Source organism: Bombus flavifrons, chromosome 2, assembly GCF_040668555.2.
Source record: "Bombus flavifrons isolate JBK064 chromosome 2, iyBomFlav1_principal, whole genome shotgun sequence".
In the NCBI taxonomy this organism is placed as follows: Eukaryota; Metazoa; Arthropoda; class Insecta; order Hymenoptera; family Apidae; genus Bombus; species Bombus flavifrons.
The window spans coordinates 20,297,305-20,312,535 of record NC_138443.1 but is presented as its reverse complement, the minus strand read 5'-3'; the positions used below and the strand labels follow the sequence as shown (position 1 = coordinate 20,312,535).

Genomic DNA, 15,231 nt, shown 5'->3' with positions numbered 1-15,231 from the left:
TAACGAGCGAGCAACGCTAAAACGTGATGATGATGATGATGGTGATGATGATGATGATGATGGTGATGGTGATGATGATGATGATGATGATGATGGTGATGATGATGATGGTGATAATGATAATGATAATGATAATAATAATAATGCCGATTGATTCGATAATTTTTCAATATCTTGCAAACATTCGATATTTTTTTAGATCCAATTGTTGAGGGAAAAGAAAATTGTGTATTGTAATTCATATTTGAAATTCTATCCATATAAAATATGGATATAAACTAAAGAAATGTTACGATATATATATATATATATATATCGAATACATGTTATACAGATATATATATATAAAATAGAATAAAACACATGATCATAGGGAGTTCGTACTTTATATCGCCCATTCTTCACATATACATATATAATGCGCATATATTTTTAATTTCTTCAGTTTAAGGAAAATTTACACGAATCGTTTTGCACCTTTTCAATTATTGATTAGAACGGGATCGAAACAAGTAAGAAACAAAAATGTATTTAATAAAGAAAAATGGAGAACAGATAATCGGTAGAAGATTATTTTCTCATTCGACATTTCCAAACATCCTTACACGTGTATATGTATATTTGGTAACTGATAAACGACGTCATCCGTTATCGTACCGAGCATTACGGACGTAGCGCGATTCTTCTAGAAAACATTTTTCTATTATTATTATTATTATTATTATTATTATTATTATTATTATTATATCGTTATAATCGTCTATATCATTGCTGTTGTTGGTCCTTTTGGTTTAATCATCATCGTGGCACGTTTCAAAGTATAATCCCAACCTCTCCAACGGAACCATACGATACCTTTTATTAAATAACAGAAAGGAAGAATTGTCTTTTGTCGTTAAACGGATAATACGAAACATGAATGGCTGGTTGTACGTAACGACATTATTTTGTAAGCAATCATACCTTGTCGAGCGGTTAAATCCTGAGGATCGTTCAAATAAAGACCGTTTAATCCTCGTCCGCACGATTTCCACCACCATCCGCCTTTTAGCATGGAAGCGCAGTTCAACGATGACCTATCGTTGTCCCTGTGTGAAATGAAATATCGTCTCGAACGAATAGTTGACTCTTATTACGATTAATCTATCCGATATTATCCGTTCTTCAATGCTTTTTACTCTATGCTTTCACATAACCGAAATTGTCATTTCATGCATTCTAACAAATGAAGAAATAACGTGTTACCTGTTGTACGTGGAAAACGGACTATTGTTCGAACCGTACCATGGATCGTTTAATGAGTCACCGGCATTTCCGTCGTAACCGTCAATCTCCAATTTATAATATTCTCCTTCTGAATAGATTTTGAAGTGAGAGTACTGTGCGTACCTAAACGAAAGTACATACATATATAATTTTTGTATGCGCACGGATATACGAATGTTCCGAAACGTTCTATATCTCTTAAATGTACAGAGAAAATCGTCTTTGAAATCCTCTCCGATCTATTCTACACAGACATTAAAACGTCCGAACTTCGCATCCAAAATCAGTTGCAATTGTAATTTTGATATTTCTTACCTTTTGTTACCTTCGAAATCTTCGAGTTCCACCCGAAGCATGTAATCTTCGTTGTTAGTTAACATGTATATGTTTTCGTTGCCAAGCCAAAACTCTCGAGCAGGATCACCAAAACCGTTTTTATAATCAGCCCAATCACGATTGAAATTTTCTCTTGGCTCGCCGAAATCGTCTCTTCTTTGAATAACCTAGGAAAAAGTGGAAATTCTTTTTCGAATTATGAGATAAAAGAAGTAGGAAGATTAAATATCTTTTACCAACGAACGCGGCTGTTTATTGTACGCACAGTTATTCTTTTTCTGTAACAACCTAAGAGTATAAGCTATCGATTCTACATTGATTCTACATTGATTCTACATTGCGAAATATACTTTTTTTGGAAAAAAAAAGCCGTTCTATCACACTAGTTCTATCTCGATGCATGATGCACACGCGTATATACATATTATAGTATTTGGACGAATCTCTGTTTTACCGTCCAACCTCCTTCGGCGATATCCTGCTCGCAATAAACCTTGAGAAACCAATAGGTTGTTCCACGAATTTGAAGATAATAGACACCGTTATCTCTCATGCCAGCATTTAACAAATCAACACATGAATAACCCTGTAACGTTAAACAATATGTACATGTATTATCGTGTTTGTAAGCATTGATAATATGGAATAACGCTTTGTTTTTCTTGCGTAGATTTTTCACTCTGTTACATATTACGTACATAGATTAGTAGTTTTCTCTCTTTCTACAATATTGTTATACATATTTAATTTTTCAATTATACAATCGTATTGTAAAAACTACTTTTCTCTTTCTTTCTTTTTATTTCTTCTAGAAATATGGTATAGATTTTCAAAATTCCCATAAAGGAAGGATTAATAAAAATTTCACCGACAGGGACTTTTTACGAGCCATATTCGAATGTTTCAAAGTTGATGGTTGTACGTGATGCACATGTGTGCATTATAGTGACTTTGTGTGTTATTTACGGTTTGACGAGACGAGTAATTACGAGCAACTTTAAAATGACCGTTTAAACGAAACATTCAGAATGTTAATCGATGTATTACGTAATAAATTTTTCAAATCTGAACATTTCTTTGTGTTATAGCACATACGATATGTACGTGAACGAAGGTGGGCATATACGTAGGCATGTCGTGTATTCTATAAGTGATTTAACTATACTGTGTATGCACGATAAAATGCATATGTTTAAGATTCCTTCTTTCTCTCCCCAACCCGTTCCCCCTTCCCCCTCCCTACACAATCCCTCCTTTTCCGTAGTAATTGGGCCTCCCCTTGTCTACACATTCTTCACATAGAAATACAGCAGCGTTGTTGTTACGTTTACTCTCTCATCTTTTTCCGTTTCATCGCGTTCGTTCGCTTATTCGCTTACAGGGTCTTACAAGGTAACTAAACTATAGAAAAGAGAGAGGAAGAAAGAAAAAAGTATGTTTGCATAAAAGTCATGCGGTATATCGATTATTCCACTTTGGTCGGTTAAAAACCAAAGAAGAAATGAGAAAAATATAAAATACTATATAAAAACTGTTTCTAATTCGTTTGAACGGTGCCGATTACCAGTGACGTTAATTGGTACGGGTTGAGAATGTTTTTGTTGTTTATTACCTTAACATCTTTGTAATTAAGGAATGCATCGGTGGTAAAGGTGGAATTTGCTGGACTTGGTTTGTTTTTGACACTTGGAAATATAACACCACGATTTTTAGACGATGATCGCTGCGAACTCGGGGATAATGGGGGGCCTATTGAAGGATTGGCTGTCGAGTTGGAGAAATTAGTGGAACCAGCTATATTGCTTGAATTAATGAAATTATTGATCGATACGGCGTTCGACGAGGTCGAGGAAGACATGGACATCGACACAGACGAAACAATGGTAGTCGGATTGACCGGTGAAACGGTTGTTTCAACTGCAATGTCATCAGAGAGTCCAACGTACCTGTGAATCGAAAGAAATTCGTTCTACATGAAACATAATAATTAATTACATAGCAATGTAATAATGGTGTTTCGTTAGTTGAACGTAGTATATTGTCGCTACACTTTCTACATATTTATTTATTTATTTACTAATATTCTTTTACATCGTTCTTTCACGCATCATATACCTATGTATAATAATATATTTGAATATTTACTAACAACAGATGCAATCAACTCGAAATACGATTCTTTCACATTACACGAAACGAAAGATTTCTTTTCATCGAACGGAACAAAGCAAACAGATAAAGATAGAAATACGTATGTACATTGTCTGTTATTATTAGAGAGAAAAGATTATTTTTCGAAAAATGGAATGGAACTGACAACGTCGTAAATGCCTTTGGTTTCTATATTATTTCGTAACATGGTGTATGATAATTAGAGCAAGCGAATAAAATATCAAAGAAGGAAAACTAACCTATTGGAGTCGTATTCGACAAGGCGATCGATCGTGGGATCCAGCAGCAATTCCGCAGGTATTGGACGCTGAGCAAGGCTAGCTACATCGTCCTCCTGCTTTCGAAGTCTATTCTCCACTCCTTCTAAATTTTCGATAATCTTATTCGTTTTCGATCTTAAATCCGCATGAATTTCACTGATCGCTCTTTCTTGTCTTTGCGTTTGTGTAAGTAATTCATCGGATTTTGGCAAAAGATCGTCCACGGAACTTTTCGTGCCAACCTGTCGAAAAAAGTATACATACCTATCTATAAGGAATGCCGTCAAATGGACATGTAAAATTGTGCATGCGGTCATACAACGTGATTAACACGGCCGGTAAACAGTGAAATTAACAATTTAGCCACATCTTCTCAGCTTACCACGACGTTCCAGACTTCATCCATTTTCTCCGATACAGTCAACATTGGATATATTTGTTCGACGAGTCGATCGATTTTACTCTGCCTTGGTGGTGGCGGCTCGGTAGTTGTCGTTGTTGTTGTTGTAACGTTGAACGCCGGTCGACCGTTCGTACTTCCTCTCACTAATATCGCATCGTGCACGTCACTCATCATGTTGTAAATAGTTCCCAAACGATCGGAAACCAAGTTTACGTGAAACTGTAACTTTCTGTCCATATTGTTTGTCGCTTGCCTTAAATTTTCTATCTCGATCGTAATGTGATTTATTACTTCGTTACTCATCGCTTTAGTGATTTCGATTACGCTCATACTGACTGGCTTTTTCTCGCTGGCTTCGGCATTTATGTCGTCATTTTGTAACAAGTTATTATCCAATTGATGTTTCAAATCGATCAATTTATTATCTATATCCGATACCTTTTGATCAAGTGACAATAATTTTTCACCAAGAGTGAAGTCGGATGATGATGGATTTTCTCGCTTCTGATGGATTGCTTGTAATTTCGGACCTGTTTTGCCAAATAAATGCCAATTTATACGATAAACTTGAACAGCGAATGGCAAACGTAGAAAGAAAAGAAGAAGAAGCATCAGTAAAAAGATAAAAGTATGGAAAAGAGACAAAGAGAACGAAAAAAAGGGGGGGGGGGAATACAGGGAAAGCAGGCTTGTATACGTGTGTGCATATGTAGGTATATGTATGCATACCTATAAAATACACGTAAATAAAATTGTTAAGTAAACGATACAGATAAAAGAAAACCGGCTGTAAATGTAATACAATTCAAACGACAATTTGTAGTTGCGATCCATGTTTGTTCTAACCGAGTCGATCAGTCCAATATTTTTTTCTTTTTTTTTTCTTTTCTTCTTCTATAGATACGTCTGTTAACGAATTTCTGTTTTTACGTATCAGCATTTTATGTACATACATACATACGTACCGCTTCTGATTTCACTGTCGTTTTTATCATCGCTCCTTTTTGTCGAGTATGCAGATTCGGTTGAAGAAAATTCAATTTGATGAGAATTGAAAAGTTTTAGATCTAATGTTCGTAGCTTTGTAATAACTGCATCGGTTTTGTCGATATTATCATTGACGCGTGAATCCAAAGCTTCCACTCTTCTCATCAAGTGTTCCACCGCTTTGTCCAAATTTTCAATGCGCTGTAATTTTGATTCCAAAGTCGAAACTATAACCTCGAAAACGTTAAAGAGGTATTGCTCTCTGAAAAAAAAAAGTACCGAAAAGTATTACGATCAAAGAATGAAATTCGTTTTAATTTCAATTAAGAAATTTTCATTTCACTGGAGTAATGCAAAAGTAAGAATGTTCATCCATTGATTCGTTACATCTTAACTATCTCAACAATTAATAGAAATTTCAAAATATGAACAAATTATCAAATTTGATTAATATTAGTTACTACAAAAAGCTACAAAATTAATTCATCTTCTTTAAATAAATTAAACGATATTGATAATCGATATATCATTGCTATAAATGAGGAAAATGTTGCTCTATCTTATATAAAATAGTATCGGATCTAAGATAAAGCTGAATCTGAAACAACTTGCACAGATGTATCCTTTCTCTCGTTACGATGTAAACTGTAATTTTACGCAATCCATAGGTAGGTCAACAGTCGTACTCTCCATGGTTATTACGGTCCTTTCGAATCTTACAAATCTGTAAACTTTATAGTGTAATGCCTAAATTTGTAGAATTTGTATGTAATTGTATGTAATGTAAAATATAACGGCATTGTTGTCATTACTTTTACCACATGTACACGACTACTGAACGATAATCAACATACTTAAATAATTAACATACATATACATTATTAAGAATTACAACATATTTTCGTAAATTTTATCATTTATTCTCTTTTCGTAACGCACACGCGATATTCGTATTCGTATTCGTATTCGTGTGTGTATTCTCTGGATTACTCTGGCTTTATTCGTCGAATAAAAATGTAATTTATAATAATAATTATATATAAATATAGTATGTAACATGCAATGATTATAGAATGTAGAATTATAGTAAAATATATACAGAAAGAAAATGACTCGCAAATATTTGCTCACTCGCTTTTACTAAATATACAGATACGATAAATATACCTTGTAAGGAGAGTAGGAAAATATCCTAATTATTAATTATTCGAACGAGGAGATCTACGTTTACCAGTTTCAATGATTTTCAAATATATTATTGTCAGGATCATGATTTCGAACAACTTTTTCCTACGTATGTTTGGAGCCCCGCTCGGCTGTAGCTTTCGAGATATGTACATATTCGTAAAAATACCTTTGCTACCTTTTATCTTGGTATCGGTTAGGTTGCTGGCAGCTTTATGTACCGGGCAAGATGTGATATTACCTATACGTATGTATGCGAGTTTATGGCTCTCGCATAGATAAAGCCAAACTTGTACTGTTTCGCGTTGGAGGATCGCTGGATAGATGATTCCTCCACAGTGAAAGTGAACAACGAAAAACGGAGAGTATTTACACCAGTTCACTGGTGGATGAATACTCCGGATGAACGCTAACATATTCTTGGCGACTGAAATAGTGAATTGTTTAAATAATATATTAGAATCTGTTACTTTTTCGCTAATATTTCTTCTAAATATTTTCATGTAAATTACAGTTTACGTTGACGTTGTACACCTGTGCTTAAAATACGGATAAATCGAAATTTTGTTCCTTTTTTTCTTCAAATTGATGAACATCTACAATTATTATTAAAATTACACATTGCACATAAGAGCAATCGGCCGAGACCCTGTAGCCTTGTAATTGAAACGCCCGCTCGTTGCAAGTTTGATAGTCCTACGTGCTATAATGAGATTATTCCTATTAAAAATGAATTAAAAAAATTAATGACAAGTGATTAATAAGAATTATTAGTAAGGAATACTTTTTAAATCCTATTTAACTGATTTAATATGATGAGACGAAACCTTTCATGATCATAAGAATATATAATAGAATGAATAATAGAATATATAATAGAATATATAATAGAAAAGTTTGTGAAGTTAACTTATGTTTACTTTACCCTTTCCGATAATAAAAATACTTTATGATACTTATCAGCTTCTTTCGGGCAAAGTTATTTTATTTTTACAATATAAAAAGTTGAGTTATCTCTTTTAATTCTTTAGAATTACGATATTACAATCATTAATGCCAGATTCATCGAGGAGCGATAAAACAAAGTATCCTCAAAGGTCACATCCATCAAACCCAGTTGTTAGATAAACTTTATGTAAAATTTTTGATCGAGAGACCTTTACAAACACAACGATACTGCTGCTGCAGTGCTCGACGTATCGTCGACTGATTGTTTGAAAAATGGTTCACAATTCGATCAACTGTATAGGCAGCTGAGGTTAGTATTGCTTAAATGCGATCGATGATCGACTATGTCTACTGTCGTAGTTACGATTGGCTGAATGAGAAACAAATATTTATACAAGTACGTATTTGGTGCTGACGAGATTTGCTTCTGACTGATTTCTTCACATATACTTGAACGATTCTAACTGAAGAATGAAATTTAAAACGTAATTTTATTGTATTAATTTCTACTTCTAGAAGTTGAAGAATAAGAATAGTTGTAAGAATAGTTGCAGCTATTGCCGATTCATCTACAAGTATAGTATGTACGTATGATTATACAAATTATAATAATAAACAGGTCTCGTGTTCCTAAGCCAAAAAAAATCGTTCTCTTTACTTTCCTTCTAATTATCAAATTGTCAGATTAATATGTAAATGAAGTTGTCTATTATAAAATTCTATCATCTCAAACGTATCGCGTAATGTTAATCGCTGATATCTCTGTTGTTTCAATTATTATGCCGACATCGTTATATAATGTTACCTTAAATAATAATAATAAGACCTTGTTCTTTCACGAATGCTCCTCTTAAATAAGTCTCAATAAGAATAATTGATACCATAAGCGTAATTATTATAGATATCGGTCCTTCGATTCATAGAAAACAGAAAATGCCGTTATTCTTTCAAATACAATTGTATCATATAAGGTCCATGACGTTGCAAAAAAAAAAAGAGAGAAAGAAAGGTTACAATATAAACATACATGATAGAACGCATGTTTTAATTTAATTTATTAAGCTATAACTGTATAATTGTTTTACTTGATCCACATTTTTAACCAGCTTATAACGAAAATGGGCATGAATATTATCGAAATTACTCTAGTGTAAAAGTACTCCGCAGCGAAACCAACGAACAAAAACTAACAACGACTATTGAAAGGTGGAAGCGGAATTACAACGAGCGCTTACAACGGACGACATTCCACAACTGATAACTTCCGTAAGATTGAAAAAGAAAGGTAACAAATTACGAGACGAATACCATGATGATTCTAGCGGAACGACTAATGGTAGTAGATGTAACACGTGTATACATATATGTATACCCCCCCCCGTCCATGTATCCTGACATTTACGAATTTCCTATTACGTCGGTTTACAACCTTCGTGTTATTCTTAGGCAACAGAAACAATATTTATTAAGAACTAATATCGATAAAGTTGTTATGCGTAAAGGTAAGTAAGCGTAAACGTACATATAGGAGTGTTGCAAAGGTATCATCAAACTTGTAGTGAATTTGTCTCTCGTCTCTTTTCGCGTTGCAATCTATTTACATATTATGTTCATTTTTGGTAGAGTCTGACATTGATATATCTACTTCCCGATTGGTATCGATCGCTTAAGATGGATAATCATGAAGACAGTGCGATGCAGGCTTACAAATAAAATGTTTACAGTGAAACTGTTAGAAACTTACAGTTCTAGAAAACTAGATTTAAGTGATTTTTGAATACGTTTAATTTTCTTGTAAAGACTCAACATTTTGAACAATTTTTTCCTATACATGCAAGAGTCTGTCGGCCATAGTTTCCAAGATATTGCGAGCAAAAAAACTATCGATACCATTACAGTGAGTAGTACTGCCTGTAATAATTGTACGTTCCTGGCAGCGTATGCGCTCGTATTAGTTTCCAGCGACCAGATAGAGTGACCTGACCGAAACCTGACGCTTATTCTCTGTTTATTCTGTATACCATATGATGTATACGAACGAAGGTGGGCCGAGACCGGGATACAGCTCCGTGGCCCAACTGCACATGGAAGGTTCTAAGAAATGTCTGTCTGTCTTACAATTCAATTAAAGATGAATATCATTAATGTATTGAGCTTAGCTTCTTTAAAAACCAGTCACCACGAGGAGGTCGGCAACACTTACATAAAATAATAACAATCGTTCTATTTTGTAAAATAATATCAATTATTTGAGTCATAAGTTATGACATGACAGGTATTTTTCTTGCAACCTCGAATACGCAATTGTGCATGGAACCTTTAAACTCACCCAAGACTCTTGTTCATAAACAGAAAATACACTGACACATATGCCACTACGGATGGACAACGGGGTACAAGACAGCTTTTTTACAAATATCTCTGAAAACAAAGTCGAGCTGGAGTAATATGTATATTAAAGTTTTTCAAAATTAAAAATGTCCCGTTTCCGTGTGAAGTTGACAAATCGATTATGAAAAATGTACTTTTTCGCATATTTTACTAATTTACAATATAAAAATTGGGCTTATCGTGACGCAATGAGTCTCATTTTACAGATTATTTTATTAACTCACAAAGTTCTACTGAAACTTTTTCATAATACAACAAATAGCGTTCAAGGTATAAAACGATATGTAAAAAAAGGTTGTGTTTTTTTCGTTTAATCGGTATTTCTTTTATAAAGCATCAGGGGAAAATTGTTTCAAAGTCGCTTTATATAATATGCAAAAATATTTTTACTATCAATTTGTTCCTGAAAAAATATTAATTCAAATGGACTAGAAGGAAAACACTAGTGTATATGTCAGCTAATACGTTACCACATACATTAGAGAGAATATATGGTTTTTCGTATTTGTTATCTTATACTCGTACACACATACACATGTAAATCTTACGCATGAAAAAGAGAATGATACGCGCGCGAAGGGAGATGTTGAGTTTTTCTCGTTGACTGTTCATACTATTTTAAATATTGTATTATATTACGCAATTTGAGCCTGATTGTCGAAATTGTATTGATCTTACGCGCCAAAAGTTATTTGATCTACACAAAAACCGAACTGATCGACTTATTCGAGCTAATCAAGATTAAAGATTTGCTTTTGAAAAATAAAACGTTGTAGATGCTAAAACAAAACAATTTTCTAGACAACCGAGATAATCTCGATGTAGCTTCTGCCTACCAGTTTAATTAGACGATTAATTAATTATTAGTTGTGGTTTGTGCAGTGTCGTTAGAAGAAGGTGTATCAAATACAAGAATTAACAGACTCGTTATTGTTGACAAGTTCTTAGCGATAAATGAAATGGTAAATAAATAGAAGAAAAGATAGTTTGGCTAATATGTAATAGGCACGTAAGTGGAAAGCGAGATGAGAAGGCAACCAGTATGTAATTTCTAGAAAGAAAGCAAGGTTTACAATCAACGATCCGATAAAATTCATAAAATTCTATTACATAAGTGACAAAATATTCTTTAGCAATTCCGCTACTATTATTAAGAATCAAACACCTTTCGCGTTGTTCTGCGAAGTTACATAAGGGAAAGTCTAGCATGAACCCCAATAGAACGACAACACAAGGCGAGACAACACGACGACGAGGGATTTATAGCTGTATACTGCAGATTGTAGATGTATGCTGCTACACGCTGCACGAATTGAGAGGATGGAAAGAGAAAGCGAAAGAAAAAGGCGAGTATAAACCTGTTTCAGTACAATAACGGAAATTCTTGGTTCAATTTCTTACGATTAAAGTCATCGGATCAAAGCATTAAACTTAAACCAATTTTATTTGAATCGGCGTTACTTTTATTACCACATTCGTTCTAAACAAATAACTCATTTTCATTTTCCTAATATTAAGCGGTACAAATTTGCTACACAAACGAGCAAATCACAATTAAATTGTACTTGTTTCAGAATAACAAATTCCAGAAGAATTATTCGATTTTTTAACTTTTCACCGCGCAAGAAACACAGGAAAGCTGTACGGACAGACTGTCCGTTGGTCAACTACGATTAAGTGAATATGTACACACACACACACGCGCGCGCGCGCGCACACACACACGCACACACATATGTTATACACTATATGCTATTCACAAAATTAAACAAGAAGAAGAAATTAGTCTTCTCGAATATTTATCATCGATCAATCTATCGAATGAACTTAAGTGATACAATGCCTGTCATCTTACTCTGTTCTCAACTTCCGATCTTTACAAAAAAAACAATGTTAATTAATATACTTTATTGTTTTTTATGCCAACTTACCTATTTCGTTGGGAATTGCGGCTGGGTATCGGTATCGTGTTTCCAGTGACGTTGCCTCCATTGTTACTAACGTTACGGGTATTACGTTCATCGGCAGAGGTCCTGGGTAGTCTAGGACTTCCAGCAAACACGATACCCAATAAACATGTGGCAAGTACTACAGCTTCTCTCATGATCGAACAATCGCAGAGAATGAAAGGAATATGAAAGATATGGGAGTGAATGGATATTTAACGGCAATGTCAATGGCGAGGAAGTATAAAAGGGAAAGGAGAAAGAAAAGAAGAAGAAAAGAAATAGAAGAAGCAGAAGAAGAAGAAGAAGAAACAGAAGAAAAAGAAAGAGAGAACGGCAGAAATAAAGAACGGAACGAAGAAAAATACGCGATTTTAAAAATTCACGTACCCACGGCACTCCCGACGAAGATCACTTAATGTTCGGTTAGTTGTTCGCATGCAAGTTCTTCTTCTTCTTCTTTTTAAGCCGAACATCCATTCATTCTCAACGCTTATATATATGTACAAAGCAATAAGTAAATTCACCAACGATAATGTTTCTAAGTGAAGATATATACGCGAGAATGTAAATGTTCTTTTCGACTGGAACAAAACCAATTTGATCGAAGCACAAATCACGAAACACTCGGCAAAGAAAACACGACTATTACAAGTTGCAACAAACAGGAAAAGATCTTTCTTTCGCCATTACCAATTTTAAATTGTTTCATAACAATTCGTTATCATAACGAATGTTCAAAGTGATCACAGCGGAGTTTATCCCGATCCTCTTCGATATAACACTTTGATCACCGTATACGCACCAAGGATAAGATGAGATGATAAACTTAAGCGAATCCTATACTTTTCTCATTTTTCTCTTTGTAGCAAAATCATTACTTGTTCTGTTGGTTTCGCTCTACTTTTAATATTCGTTCGCCTTGATCGAAATATACACGACCGTTGTCATTACGAACATTGACATTCCCTTGATGAAGACACACACACACACACGGTAAATGAGTAATTAGTATAATCAATATTTCATTTCTGTACACTGACAGATAGAGATTTTCCGAGAGAAGCGGACGAAAAAGTTAAATAAACGTATTAAAAATGAAACAAAATGTATATGTCGGTGTGCGCGGTATACTATGTCTCTTAGAAACGACTTAAAAAAGAAAGACAAAAGACCGTATCAATTTGTTGTATTTATATGTGCGCAACTGTTCCACAGACAAAATCAGAACCATTATTTAATTCTTTTGAATCTCGATGATTACGCGCACTTCGCACCGAATGTTGTGTATGACACCTGTTCCGTTTTCTTCCAAGTTCGATGATCTATCCCCGTTCTTCTCTTCTTCCTAGATATATAAGTTCCATATAAATTGAAACATAGACAAACTCTATGTCATATACGATTGTGCATCACCCTTCCTTATTCTTATGTTTTTCACTTTATTGTTCGTACGTCTCCTGAAATAACGAGCAAAATACACAACAGTAATACGCAATTATGCGCACCGTATTTTAAATTCGATACAAACAACCAGACTGCCGACACCATAAAGCACCAACAAGTTCCCGATCGCCGCTGAATAGTAAGAGTTACTTTCACGTACATACGTGTCCGCTTTGAAAGAGTGCTTGTACCTCTCCCCACTGATCTACCGACCATTCTGTGGTCTTTTTCCGTCCTTTCCCTCTGTAAGGCTATGATCCGATCTGAAACGGTTCGATCCGTTTGAATTCGTACTGTTCCGTTTCGTTGCAACTTCTTCTTCCCCTTCCTTTGCGTTGCCCTTCTCTTTCTCACCCTACCTACCACTCTACCCCTTCTTGACTGATGTCGTTGCCAGCGTCACCAGGAGAAGTTCCTATCGCAGGAACAAGATGACGTCACTTATAAAACGAAGACATACATGTATGTGACCATACGCGAATACGACTGTCAGTCCCCATCATTGTCTTGCCCCTTCGCTTATTTGAGTACATCTATAGTACGAGTTATTCCGTCATTCTATGCTACTACTACATACACCATAAATACTGTTTTAATTCTTACTGCTGCCGTTCTTCATGCTTCCAAACTTTCAACAGTTCCAACAGCCATTTTACTCCTACTTTTGACTTTCTGACAATATCGATTACAGTTGATTGAAAAATAAACAGGAATAAACCGAACATTACCTGCGTATGATATATTAATTTGTAAATACATATCTATATCGCATCGATATCTATCTAATATTTAATATATTTGCATCTAACGTATTGATAACTTTCATTTTCTTTGTAATGATTATAAATCATCTTTTTATAAATCATTATTTATCTTTTAATTAAAATGTGTCAGAGCGTAGTTGGAACGAGGATTAAAATTACATAACTTAAACGTAAAATGAAGATCAAGGAAATAACTATTATTAAGGTGAGCTAATTCAAAGGTGAAAATTGCTTTTAAATAAGATAAATGTCGTCAGTTATTTATAGCTGAGCTTCTATCTCGTATCTATACTCTTCGTGTGAAATTACAAACAAATCAAAACATTATTTTCCGAATCTAAGAGAACTTGTGTGAAATATTTCGAGAATGTCATGATCTTACATTCTAAGAGAACGTGTCAGACTTTTCACCTTGATCGAGACGTCGATACAATTGTTGATCAAGAAACGAGAACAGGCATACTCGGTATTACTGTGAAATGTGCATTCCATGATTATCAGGGCGCATCGATGTGAAATATGCATTAAAATTCCAACGACAACGACGAGAATGAAGAAATGGAAAAGATTAAATAACGAATCTAATCAAAATCGAAAAAAAGAATGCAATACAGTAATTCGGTAAATGCGATAAAGGAAAAAGTAACAAGATACGATCGGAAAGAAGATGTACAAGAAAATTAGTAAACCGACAGACTGGCAATGAGGTAGATCGTAGTATAAAAATGAAGAGAGGAAGAAAGCAGAGGGGAAAGGGAAGAGTACATTATAAATTCAAGTATACATAGGTATCGTCACATATGTATGTATGTAGATCGGTAAAATTGTTTCACTTATCGACACAAATTAACCGGAATGTTTTGTCACGGACTGATTATAGGATAGAGCTGATACCTGTCGCTGTTTTTACGTGTCCCATGTTTGGGGGACCATGTGACCTGTGAGGCGTGATATATTCCCTATGTTAGGGCAATGTATCAATCAGATCGATCAATGTAGAAGCGCTTAAGCACGCTTGTCCAATGTAATAGGAAATACTCTGATCTTTTTGAAGTTGGTATTCAGTTGGAATTTGTGAGACACGAAGTCCCATATAATTATGTTACGTCTACTCTGTACTTAATCGA

The 15,231-nt window shown here is 34.5% G+C and overlaps 1 protein-coding gene across 7 annotated transcripts; it reads right to left on the bottom strand.

Moving 5' to 3' along the window:
- Window positions 1-367: 367 nt before the first annotated feature.
- Window positions 368-13,810, bottom strand: LOC138189598 (angiopoietin-2). Of its 7 annotated transcripts, XM_069131655.1 has the most exons (13): window positions 13,704-13,810; window positions 13,426-13,603; window positions 12,285-13,354; window positions 11,880-11,996; window positions 5,403-5,686; window positions 4,417-4,967; window positions 4,014-4,276; window positions 3,215-3,548; window positions 2,057-2,188; window positions 1,582-1,769; window positions 1,246-1,389; window positions 964-1,088; window positions 368-855 (listed from the first exon to the last, which is right to left on the bottom strand). In XM_069131655.1, the coding sequence occupies exons 3-13, from the start codon at window positions 12,368-12,370 to the stop codon at window positions 761-763; spliced, it is 2,319 nt and encodes a 772-aa protein (XP_068987756.1). In that variant the 5' UTR covers window positions 12,371-13,354; window positions 13,426-13,603; window positions 13,704-13,810; the 3' UTR covers window positions 368-760. The 7 variants fall into 7 exon arrangements, with proteins under 7 accessions (XP_068987756.1, XP_068987755.1, XP_068987757.1 ...); XM_069131654.1 differs by lacking the exon at window positions 13,704-13,810 and having other exon boundaries at window positions 13,426-13,657; XM_069131656.1 differs by lacking the exon at window positions 13,704-13,810 and having other exon boundaries at window positions 12,285-13,334; window positions 13,426-13,657.
- Window positions 13,811-15,231: the final 1,421 nt, after the last annotated feature.